Source organism: Pungitius pungitius, chromosome 16 (genome assembly GCF_949316345.1).
Source record: "Pungitius pungitius chromosome 16, fPunPun2.1, whole genome shotgun sequence".
Classification (NCBI taxonomy): domain Eukaryota; kingdom Metazoa; phylum Chordata; class Actinopteri; order Perciformes; family Gasterosteidae; genus Pungitius; species Pungitius pungitius.
Window position 1 is genome coordinate 18,319,423 of NC_084915.1, and position 11,997 is coordinate 18,331,419.

At 48.6% G+C, this 11,997-nt stretch overlaps 1 protein-coding gene across 4 annotated transcripts in view; it reads left to right on the forward strand.

The window, feature by feature from the left end:
* The first annotated feature begins 299 nt into the window (after window positions 1-299).
* Window positions 300-11,997, forward strand: part of LOC119215300 (glutamate receptor 1-like) — a 28,099-nt gene continuing 16,401 nt past the window's right edge. For all 4 annotated transcript variants that reach the window (XR_005120031.2, XM_037467348.2, XM_037467349.2 and 1 more), the window contains exons 1-9: window positions 300-609; window positions 2,342-2,476; window positions 8,532-8,771; window positions 9,481-9,665; window positions 10,374-10,427; window positions 10,778-10,936; window positions 11,029-11,196; window positions 11,306-11,410; window positions 11,964-11,997. The exon at window positions 11,964-11,997 is cut by the window's right edge and continues 77 nt beyond it. Coding sequence is in view for 3 of the 4 variants with exons in the window: in XM_037467348.2 (XP_037323245.2) it covers window positions 426-609; window positions 2,342-2,476; window positions 8,532-8,771; window positions 9,481-9,665; window positions 10,374-10,427; window positions 10,778-10,936; window positions 11,029-11,196; window positions 11,306-11,410; window positions 11,964-11,997 (1,264 nt within the window). In the remaining variant the exon portion in view is untranslated. The remainder of the gene's footprint in view (window positions 610-2,341; window positions 2,477-8,531; window positions 8,772-9,480; window positions 9,666-10,373; window positions 10,428-10,777; window positions 10,937-11,028; window positions 11,197-11,305; window positions 11,411-11,963) is intronic.

Below are 11,997 nucleotides of genomic sequence, written 5' to 3' on the forward strand. Positions count from 1 at the left end.
TTGTGTATTTATGAGACACATCTGTGGCTTCAAGTTAGCGTCGTCTTAATAGGATTATAAAACACTAAATGTTTTAATTTATTATAAAAATCCTGTGTGTTTTATTTGAATGATAAAGACGGTATTAGACGTTAATTATGAGTCAAAGAGAAGGACAAAGTTTATTAGAGTATTAGTGAAGGACCGTGTCTCCAGGGGGGGTGAAGCATGTTGTTGTCTCTGCAGAGCCCCGCCGTACAGAGAGGGGAGGGGGCAGAGGGGCAGAAGGGGGGGGGGCGGGGGGGGGGGTAGTTGGGTACAGAACAGTGAACACGCGCCGTGACGCTCAGATTCGACGCGGCCGCAGAGCTCCGCGCTGCAGCCTCGGATGTTCGGTCGGAGTTCGGTCGGAGGGGGGGCGCACACGGACGCAGAAGAAGCGACGGATGAGCGGGTGCGTTCCCGGGCTGCGGCGGCCCCCCCGCAGTGAATGGGACTGCGCCGCCGGTGGCTCGGTGTCTCCCGTCGGTGCCGCCGGGGGGGGAAGCATGCGGCTCCCCCCGCTGCTGCTGGTGCTGCTGCTGCTCGGGCTCTGCGGGGGCACAAGTTTCCCAAGTAACATCCACATCGGTGAGTGGGGGGGGGGTAAACATTTCTATACTCTATTTCTATACTACCGAGTCAAACCTCTGCGATAGATGATGTACGTTATTATAGATCTCTATTATGCGTAATGTTATAGTAGAAAATACACCTACGTGCACGTGAGCTCTCTCCTGTAATAACACATGAATTCATGTCTACTTTTAGTATTTGGATGTCTCAACAAAGTGGAAAAGGACAAACACACACAGTCATGTACGGTTCTCATAATGAATCATTATCATGCTGCTGTAGATCATGTCAGTCAAAGGTATCAAATATGTGGCGTCTTATTGGATATAATATATAGTTATTGATCACGTGATGTGTGATGTCTTTAATATGCCGCTTTTCTCAGAAAGAGAGTCACAATTTAAATGAACTGTCATCGGTGACGAACTAATTATCAAACTGTCAGTGGGATGAAGGGGATGCTGGTGACGGAGTCATGTGACGCGCTGGGAGCCGCAAGGTTGGTGGTTCAAATCCCGGCTGCTCCAAGTGTCCCTGAGCAAGACACCTAAGCTCTAATTGCTCCGCAGGCAGACTGTAACGCATGGGTTAAAATGTAAGTCGCTTTGGATAAATGGACTGAAGTAGACTTTAGACGCCCCCCCCCCCCATGTTGGTGCTGATGAGGCATCCAGTCGCTCTGTGGTTTCTAAAGGGAATAAACGTTGGTCTCTGAGACCTTCTGTCGCAGCAGATGGTCGCTCCCTCCATGTACGAAGCACGTGTCTCATCAGACCTCGTGAGGCTAAGCAGTGACCTCATGACGTGTCAGGAGGTACTTGTACAACAAGTGTCAAGTACTAGTATTTGACTCTGATACCTCTCAGTGGGAAATATCCTTACTGCACCTTGTTATAAGACAGATTGACCATTTTATTTATTGGGATTAATACATCAGTCAAATATCAATCAATAGAAAGTTTTACTTAGTAGAATTTAGAAACACGTCCATTCACACTTGAGGGATTATGTGATTTGTCTATATTGATCTTTTTGGTGTTCAGACGTTCTTCACATTTACTGGAGCTCTTATTTTGAAAAAACCCCAGGTACATGGTTAGCGTGGCGGAACTTAAAACAATGCAGACATGGTGTGGTCTGTGTGGTCGTCTCCTGGATGATGAGGTTCAGATTCATCCCTTTTTATTGGATTTATTAGTTCTGGTAAAGTGTCTTCAATGCTACATTAGCTTTTAGCACGGGTGATTATTGCTAACTTCCGCTCGCTAACGGTTAGGAGTCTGTACCCTTATCTGTACTAAGAGGTACACGTTGTACTTGTTACTGTAGTACATCTCAGAGGTACACTTTGTACTTTTTACTGTAGTACATCTCAGAGGTACACTTTGTACTTTTTACTGTAGTACATCTCCGAGGTACACATTGTACTTGTTACTGTAGTACATCTCAGAGGTACACTTTGTACTTTTTACTGTAGTACATCTCAGAGGTACACTTTGTACTTTTTACTGTAGTACATCTCCGAGGTACACTTTGTACTTTTTACTGTAGTACATCTCCGAGGTACACTTTGTACTTTTTACTGTAGTACATCTCAGAGGTACAGGAGAGGAAGTCTGATTCAAAGAGGCGGAGCTTCAGACTGACGGTGGTCATCAGGATACGGTGTGTCTTTGTGTACTTTCTGTCTGATGCTCTATAACCCCCCCCCCCCCCTATCTCCCCCCCCTTCCCCACCATCAAACAGGAGGCCTCTTCCCCACCGGCTCCCACGAGTACGAGGTGTTCCGCTTCGCTCTGGCCCAGCAGCAGGACGTCCCCAAGCTGGTCCCCCAGGTGGACATGGTGGACACGGGGAGCAGCTTCTCCATGACCTACGCCTGTGAGTCCCCACACGTCCTCTGCTCTGTGTACTACCTGCTCAGGTACTCTGTGTACTACTCTTTTGTCGTCTAATGTAATTGACAGAACTTGATCGTTTGGGTTGTGCGGTGCGTCCCTGTAGCTCCGCCTCCTCGTCGCGGGTCAGTGCTTCTTCCTTGGACCGGCCGGTCTGAGAGAACTCGAGGAGGCGGGACATGAAGGAGCTAAATGGAATGCACGCAGCACGCTGCAGCAGGTCTACGATGTGCTGACCCGCTTCTAAATTATTACTTCACTTATTCAATTATTCCCGTAGTTGTTCTTTGATATTTATGGTAAAAGCATAAAATGAACCACACTTTACTGTACCTCTATTTATTACTGGGTTTATTCGTGTTGAATCAAGATACATTTTTGATATGTTACATACTATTAATACTTTAACTTAAACTAAAGATTAGCTGGCAGTTTTTCCTTTTCATGTGCAGATGAAGTGAATAAACGCAGGAAGTGAAGCTTACTGTTAATGATTAAAGCAGAAAACCTCTCGGCCTCTTACGATGCCCCCCCCCCCTCCCCCCCACGCCCCCCCCCCCCCGACTCTGTGAAATGTAAAGCAGACGGAGCAGCATGGCTGCAGCTCCTCGACGCGCTTTGAGCTGCAAAAAAACAAATCTGTGAGAGCTGCCGCATCCGACTCTTCTCCACCGGCAGCTCCGACCCGACTCACTTTCATCAGGAGCTGGTCTCCATGGCGACGAGGCCCCGAGGCCCACAGTAGTCGTCACCATTTGAGGAGCGGAACACCGAGGACTTTTGGGAAGTAGCTGGGAGACTTAACGGACCGAATATAAGAAGTGGGCGTCGTCATGGTGACGATCCGGTTGTTCTGCCTCAACTTTGGGAATCTTGTATTTTTTTTTCAACCAGTGAACAGGAAGTGATGACATCCCGACAGGTGAGGATGTAGAGACGCTCTGGTCTCTGGTAGAAACCTGTCAATCAGCGTGTAGCCCCGCCCCAAAGCTTTATGGTCTGATTGACTCTCCATAGACCGAAATCTACTAAAAGAACGTCATGTGGTATTGAAGGAGACTTGAAGACCATAAACTCATGTTTACAATGTTTACTGAGGGAATAAATCAAGTGAGAAGTACAGACATTTCCTCATAGACGTCTATGGGAGCAGAGGAGTCGCCCCCTGCTGGTCACTACACAGAAGTAGAGTAATTTCCTCATAGACGTCTATGGGAGCAGAGGAGTCGCCCCCTGCTGGTCACTACACAGAAGTAGAGTAATTTCCTCATAGACGTCTATGGGAGCAGAGGAGTCGCCCCCTGCTGGTCACCACACAGAACTAGAGTCATTTCCTCATAGACGTCTATGGGAGCAGAGGAGTCGCCCCCTGCTGGTCACTACACAGAAGTAGAGTAATTTCCTCATAGACGTCTATGGGAGCAGAGGAGTCGCCCCCTGCTGGTCACTACACAGAAGTAGAGTAATTTCCTCATAGACGTCTATGGGAGCAGAGGAGTCGCCCCCTGCTGGTCACTACACAGAAGTAGAGTCATTTCCTCATAGACGTCTATGGGAGCAGAGGAGTCGTAAACAGCGCCACCCCCTTCTGGATGATGGTAAGTCGCTTTGGATAAAAGCGTCAGCTAAATGACATGTAATGTAACTGCAGCTGCCTCGACAACATCTGCTGTTACCGTGGATACGAAGCGTCCTCAGCATGCCTGTGAACAATCCGGATCATCACGAGGATTCACTGAGCTCCACACAGCAGATGAGCATGTTTCTTCAGACCAGATGTTCGTGTCTGCTACGACGGTCGGATGAGTCGTAAACTTGTTTCCGCCCATCTGCCTCCACGGGCTGTGATGTCATCAGGAGGGAGGGGCTAGGAACGACTGTAAGAAGAATGACCTCCTAACGAGGCGTCTGAATGTGCTGATGTTCAGGAAAAAACTGTCGCCGCATCGATCATCTTTTTTCTGGTGTTTTTTTTACTCTTGAGGAGTTCTCTGTTCTCCTGTTGGTCAGCGAACGCCTCGCGAGGGAAACTACGATGCGTCCGTCTTTCCGTCGGTCGCCGTCCGCTGTCACTCAAACTGTTGATGCAATGGATCACATCCCACCGGCTTGCTGCTGATACTAATTATTGATCCATATTAACAGATATGGATCCCTTTTGATGTTTGAACATTGTGTGTATATTTATATTTTACTCTCCAGGAGGATGAAGTCCATGCAGTTTGTTCCTGTGAATGTTATTGTTGGTGAGTGACGTGTGGAGTCGAGCGTTGATTGACAGCTGTCATCTTAGTTTGGTAGACAGGCACACACACACACACACACACACACAATGCCGAGCCAGCCGCCCGTGTCACCGCTGTCACGGTCACCGTGGTCATCGGTGTGACACAGATGGTCAGACGGAGACGCGTCTCGCTGTTCTTTCTTCTTCATGTCCTCATATTTACCAAATGCTCCCCTTCACGTTCCTTCAGCAGATAATTCTCATTTGCATATATTTCACGGCCTTCTTTCTGTGCTCGTCTCCTTCTGACTCCTTTCATATTCCTATTAAGCAGCCGTTGTTTCCTCTGCGTTTGTTGTCCAGGAGACACGTGAGGTCCACACAAGCTCCTCACTTATCGAGAGGCTGCAAACGTTAGCGTTTGTTCTGCTCGCGCTGCGCGTGAATAATTAACTTCTATAGATAGTTCTCATTGTGTACGGCGGCTCTGAAGGCTCAAACCAGGGCAGATGAAAATACCACAACTTCTTCATCCATTCTCAACGTGTAAAACGCTTCCAAACAGAAAAGGGATGCAAGCATCCAAATTCTCAAATGATGAACCTAAGCTAAGCTAAGCTTAAAGCTAACGCTAGGTTACTACTAACAAGAGGTTGTGTGTCTTTAGTTTTTCCTCTGAACATTTCTCTCGTATATCCGTTGGCATTAACACTCGCTCCGAGGTCACGGCGAGGTCACGGTGACCCGCGGTCCTTGACACCTCGACTGAAGACAGACGTGTCAAACGTCCTCGGGTCCACCGAACGGTCACAAAGCTGCTGAACCACCGGCAGACGTTTCTTCTTCTGCTGCTGAATAACCGCGGTGGCTCCTCACAGTCTGCTGGGGGTTGAGCCTCCGGACCGCTGGCATGTGTGTGTGTGTGTGTGTGTGTGTGTGTGTGTGTGTGTGTGTGTGTGTGTGTGTGTCTGTGTGTGTGTGTGTGTGTGTGTCTGTGTCTGTGTGTCACATTAATTAGAGCTCCGGGTCCAGAGGTGCCAGATGCACACGTCGAGTCGGCTGTTTGTTTCACACTGTTGTGATGCTGGAGTTTAATTTGAGAGATTACAGCACACACCTGAAGGAATGAATCATAATCAGAGTTAATGTTGTGTGATTTGAGTCTGTTTGTCTGATGAACAGAGCATTTCTTGGAAAGAATGAAGAATGAAGTTCAAGCAGACCATAAAGCAGGGGATGCTTCAGGGCGGGGCTTAGTGTGATTGGCAGGTCTCTAACAGACGATAGAGCAGGGGATGCTTTAAGGCGGGGCTACACGCTGAGTGACAGGACTGTACCAGAGATAGTCCATATATGGTCACTTCCTGTTCACTGGTTATCAAAAACTACACCAAGGGGACGGCTGTAAGCGTCTGTCTCTGAACTCGAGGCTTCAAAGCGTCCACAAACCAACGAGTGACGTCGCCATGACTACCTCCCGTTCCTGAGTTCCGCCTGCAGTCCTCTTCATGCAGAACAGTGTTAAAGGTTCATCGACGTCCTCACAATCACCCGCTAAATATGTGTTTCTCTCCTGCAAATATCCGTGGCTCGGGTGGAGTGAGGGATGATGGAGGAATGGACAGAGAGAGGGAGGGACTGGGGGAGGTGTCGGGAGGGGGGGGGGGGTGAGGTCTCAGCTGTGGGGCCGGTGGCGCTTGTTGTCGTCTCCAGGCAGTGTTTAAATAAAGCTCTGTCTAAAATTCAAGGGTGGAAAGGACTGAGATGTCTGACTGGAGGACGAGGCGAGGTCGGCTCAGTGTCCTCGTCCAACACAGGTCCTGGTCCATGGTGAAACCAGAGCCTTCACTATCTTCTCCAGGTCCTGGTCCATGGTGAAACCAGAGCCTTCACTATCTTCTCCAGGTCCTGGTCCATGGTGAAACCAGAGGCTTCACTATCTACTCCAGGTCCTGGTCCATGGTGAAACCAGAGGCTTCACTATCTCCTCCAGGCCCTGGTCCATGGTGAAACCAGAGGCTTCACTATCTACTCCAGGTCCTGGTCCATGGTAAAACCAGAGGCTTCACTATCTCCTCCAGGCCCTGGTCCATGGTGAAACCAGAGGCTTCACAGAGGTCCTGGTTGGATCACAGAGCTCCTGTCTTCGGTTTGGATGAACCCAAGTTTCAAAACTCTCAAACCAGAAGTTAAAGCTGATGTATCACATGGCTTTCATCTAAAACTCAAGTAAAGCTGCTTCTATAGTTATTCCAACGCTATCCACCATCTTCTCTAACGCTAACTAAATCATGAGGGTTCATTTGAACTGTATTCATGTCAAGTAGTAACTTTAGTCTTTATTATGAGGATCTTTGATCTCGGTGGAACATCACGAGGAAGAACCCTTTTCAATAGTTCTGTCACCCTGATGGAGGCGGGCCCTTCTGGTCTCACTTATCTGTTTGAGTCTTTGTTTTTTTATATGTGGAAACATATTTTGGGACCGGTGGAAACAAAGTGAGTCGTGGGAGCTCACGATGGGAGGAATGACTCATTTATGTTTTATGTTCATAGACAGCAGGATGTAATGTTTCAGCTTCTAATGCAATAATAGTTTGATGTTAATATATCTGTAGTAATGTATATTATAATAAAATATCACGCGTGAGAACAAATGAAAAAACATCAAGTAACAAGAATGAATATCTGCTGTAGATAAATAATCAATCCACCAAGAACATCCTTTGGGTTGTACACATCTGCATCGCCATGACAACGGCCTGGTCGTTGCTGATGGAGGGCTGTCAGCATCTGTCGAGTCGACGCCGCCAAGCCTCCGTGATGGAGGAGCGCCGCGACGCCGGCGCTAATGCTAAGCGACAGATACCTCGTTAGCATGATAGCATGAGCCCAGGGGCTGCATGGCTATTGTTAGCATGATAGCACCGTTCCGGGGGGGGGGGGGGGTTATTCAAGGACCAGTCTGCTCCGAGGCACCGGGCTCGTTGTTAGCATGTTAGCGCTGCACCAAGAACACACACACAGTAGATGTTTGTCCCCTGAAGGGATGGAGCGTTGTTTGTTTTTAGATAACCTTTGACCTTTTACTTCTGACCAATCAAAGAAGCTGGGGAGGCGAAACATCCAATGGTCGCTGATTAGAGGTTATGATCGTTAAAGAAGTGGTTTACTAGGTTGTTTTTTATTTCATTTATTTGACCTATATTTCACCAGGTCGATCTGTAGGAGCTCCGATCCATCAGCGCTGTAGATCTTTGGAGGGATGATGAGGTTTTTTCCGGTCAAACATACATTTGGTCTTTTTGGAGTTGAGGAGCAGGTGACGCTTGTGGTCCTCAGGTCCAGTTTGTTGTCCATTGATACCAGCAGCTGTACCGCAGAGGGTCAACACGTCTTCATTCAGCACTTTGTACGCTTTCCTGCAAGTTGTTTTTAACTTAAAGATCTTGACTCTTATGAGAAGAGAAGGCAACGCCTTCCTTTTTAAGGCATTTTTCGGAGCTTTGGCAGCATGAATAAAGACGCCGTGAGGAACCTGTCTGAGCTGCACCTCTTCTTTATGTAACTGTGACCACGGTGGAGCTGAAGCTCTCCTCAGGTTTGGATTGAGAGGATTAAAGCCGGCTCTTTATGATTCACACTGAGACACTTATCTTCTGCTCAGATTCAACATACAAACATCTCAGTGGTGTTGTCGTGTGGAGGTAATGACCTAAAACTCTTAAAGTTCCACATTGAGTCTTCTGTCATTTGGCTCATCGATGATGAAGAAACAATAACCATCTCTTCCTGCTCCTCTTCCTCCCAGTCTGCTCCCAGTTCTCCAAGGGCGTGTACGCCATCATGGGTCTGTACGACCGGCGCACCGTCAACATGCTGATGTCCTTCTGCGGCTCTCTGCACGTGTGCTTCGTCACCTCCTCCTTCCCCGTGCTCACCAACAACCAGTTTGTGCTGCAGCTGCGGCCCCAGCTGCAGGAGCCCGTCATGGCCCTGCTGGAGGCCTCCTTCTGGACCAGGTTCGTCTACATGTACAGCGCCGACTCAGGTGAGCAGCTCACAGGCGTCTCCTCCCCGGTCTCCTTCCTCATCTCCTCCCTGGTCTCCTTCCTCATCTCCTCCCTGGTCTCCTCCCTCATCTCCTCCCTGGTCTCCTTCCTCATCTCCTCCCTGGTCTCCTCCCTCATCTCCTCCCTGGTCTCCTTCCTCATCTCCTCCCTGGTCTCCTTCCTCATCTCCTCCCTGGTCTCCTTCCTCATCTCCTCCCTGGTCTCCTCCTCACACACACAGTCTACGCAGTACAGTTACAATTATTCTGCTCAGGCTTTGAGACGCATTGAGGTAATAACCCTGGAGGTGTGTGTGTGTGTGTCTGTGTGTGTGTGTCTGTGTGTGTGTGTGGGTGTGTGTGTGTGATACAGTATCTTTGAAGTTAATTTTTCGCTGTCTCTCTGTTCATCTCTCTACTCTTTGAAGTCCATCTGAATTTTGCTGACTTGTCTTTTGAACCCTGTGTGTGTGTGTGTGTGTGTTTGTTTCGTGGATAAAGTCTGTGATGATTATTCTGGCCACTAGGAGGCAGAAGAAGTAGACGACAGAATCTATGTTCTGGATCATCGTTGTTTTATTAATGACACTTTGTAAATAACGTCGTTTTAGTGTCATCACAACAGGATTCTCCTCATGACGCTTCATGTGGGTCTTTCTCTCTCTCATCTCGGGATTGGTTTATCGTGGTTGCCGTGGTGACGCCACAGGCCTGTCGGTGCTGCAGAGGATCCTGGACACGGCGGCGGAGCGCAGCTGGCAGGTGACCTCGGTCAACCTGGACGTGCTGACGGAGGCCGCCTTCGTCAAGCTGCTGATCGACCTCGACTTCAAGAAGGACTTCCAGATCGTGGTCGACTGCGAGCTGGAGCGACTCAACTCCATCCTGCATGTGGTAACCTGTCAATGGCTTTATAACGTTAGAATGTTCTCCTGTTCACTGAGCCGAGCCTGAACGCATCGTAAGGTGAACCTCTGTTGATTAGCCGTTAGCTGTGCTGCTAACTGTTGATCTAAACACTGATTGGTTGTTTACAATGTAAGTCTGTCACGTGGGATTCTAATTGTGATGCTAACTACGCTAGCAGCTCTGTCTGTGTCAGACCAAAGCGGAGCTTCTGATTGGCCGCTAGAAGTTAAACTCCAATCCAAGGAGGAGGAGGAGAACTGTTCATCTTACTCCTCCCTCAGCAGACCAGATGTTTTAGTGAGCATTCAGCCACTGATGCTCATTAGGAAGCTGGACCAAAGAGGAAGACGGCACCTGCTTCCTCCTCCCTTCCACCTCCTTTCCTCCTCCCTTCCTCCTCCCTTCCACCTCCCTCTCTACAGCTGCCTCCCTTCACCTTTTTGTAGCCCCTCTTTCACTCTCCTCCTTCTCTTCTCATCTGTGGAGATCCTCTTTCTTTCTGATGGTGAAGACCCAGCAATTAATTCCTGAAAGACAAATCGAGTCCTCCAATCAGCAGCTGATTGACACACACACACACACACACACACACACACACACACACTAAATGAATGTGTTGATGGATGCATTTCATAATCATTAGAAGACATCACAAATGTGTAATTACCTTAATTTATTCTGATTTTTCCTCAGATTGCCGCTCAGAAGAGAAACCTGAAGAACTACCACTTCATCCTGGCCAATCTGGTGAGTGTGTGAGTGTGTGTGTGTGAGAGAGTGTGTGGGTGTGTGTGTGTGTGTGTGTGTGTGTGCAGGCATAATAATACATAAATGAAATGAACAGTGTTCAGAATAATTTGGCAACATTTTTTTATTTATTTAAAACTGTGATCTATAAAAGTTAGTTTGCTTTGAAGAAACAGTGTTACAGTTTTAAAGTGATTTAAAGCTGATTAGAAGCTGTTACATTTGGCAACGAGAAGATTTAACTCTCTTTGTTTTATCTTCTCAATCAACTATTAAATACGTTTTGATATTGTACGTTTGAATGTTTTTGTTCCTGTATGAACCGATGTGTGTGTGTGTGTGTGTGTCAGGGCTTCATGGACCTGAACATGACAGATTTAGAGAAGTTGGGTCCCAACGTGACGGGCTTCCAGCTGGTGAACTGGTCCGATCCCGCTGTGCAGAAGATGGACCGGGACTGGTTGGACTTTGACAATAAAGACCTCAAACTGGCCCGCAGGAAGCTCAGGGTACACACACACACGCACACACACACACACACACAGACACACACACAGACACACACACAATCGCAGGTGCTAACTTTCTTTGATGGTCCCAGTACACCGGGGCGCTGACCTACGACGGCGTGGTCGTCATGGCGACGGCCTTCCAGAACCTTCGGCGGCAGCGCATCGATATCTCTCGCCGTGGCAACGCGGGGGAGTGTCTGGCCAACCCGCCGGCCCCCTGGGGACAAGGCATCGACATCCAGAGGGCCCTGCAGCAGGTAAACAGGCCACCGGGGGGGTGGGGGTGGGGGGGGGTGGGGCACGAGGGCATCGGCAGTAACCCGTGTGTGTGTGTGTTCTTGTGTGTGTGTGTGTGTGTGTGTGCAGGTGCGTCTGGAGGGGCTGACGGGATGCGTTCAGTTTGACGAGCGAGGACACCGGACCAACTACACTCTGAGCGTGATGGAGCTCAGCCACACGGGGCCCAGGAAGGTGCTTCTCTTAGACAGCTCCGGGGGGGGGGGGGGGGGCTGCAGGTTTTCACCAGCATCAGCGCATCTTCTGAATAGCGAGCTGCTCGTCCTCTGATGGGAGGCTGATAATCTGAGGAATCAGCTGCTGCAGCACAGAGGAGCTGCCGCCTCAGCTTTGTGTTTAAGTGAATAAAAGAAGCTTCTGACTAAGAAGAACTTCACCATCAAACGTTACAGCATCAACAGCTCATTGGCTTTGTTCTGTCACACGCCCATAGATTCATTTTATGTTTTTATTTTGTTCATTATTGTCATTTTTGCTTTAAAACTTGATCTTCAAAGTAACTAAAATTATATAATAAATAGTGAAGGACAACAGTACCTCAGACTGGTTTAGCAGTGCAGTACATAAATATTACCTAACGAGTCAGAGACTAACGTCCCATAAACGTTGGAAGCGATGAATGTTCAATGACCAGTCGCGTTGTGCATCGTTGTTGGTTAACCAAAGAACTAAAGGCCTGTCGGGTCGCCATGGAGACGTCTGCGTAACGCTGCCGCTCCGCCCTCAGATCGGCTACTGGAGCGAGAGGCGCGGCTACGTCA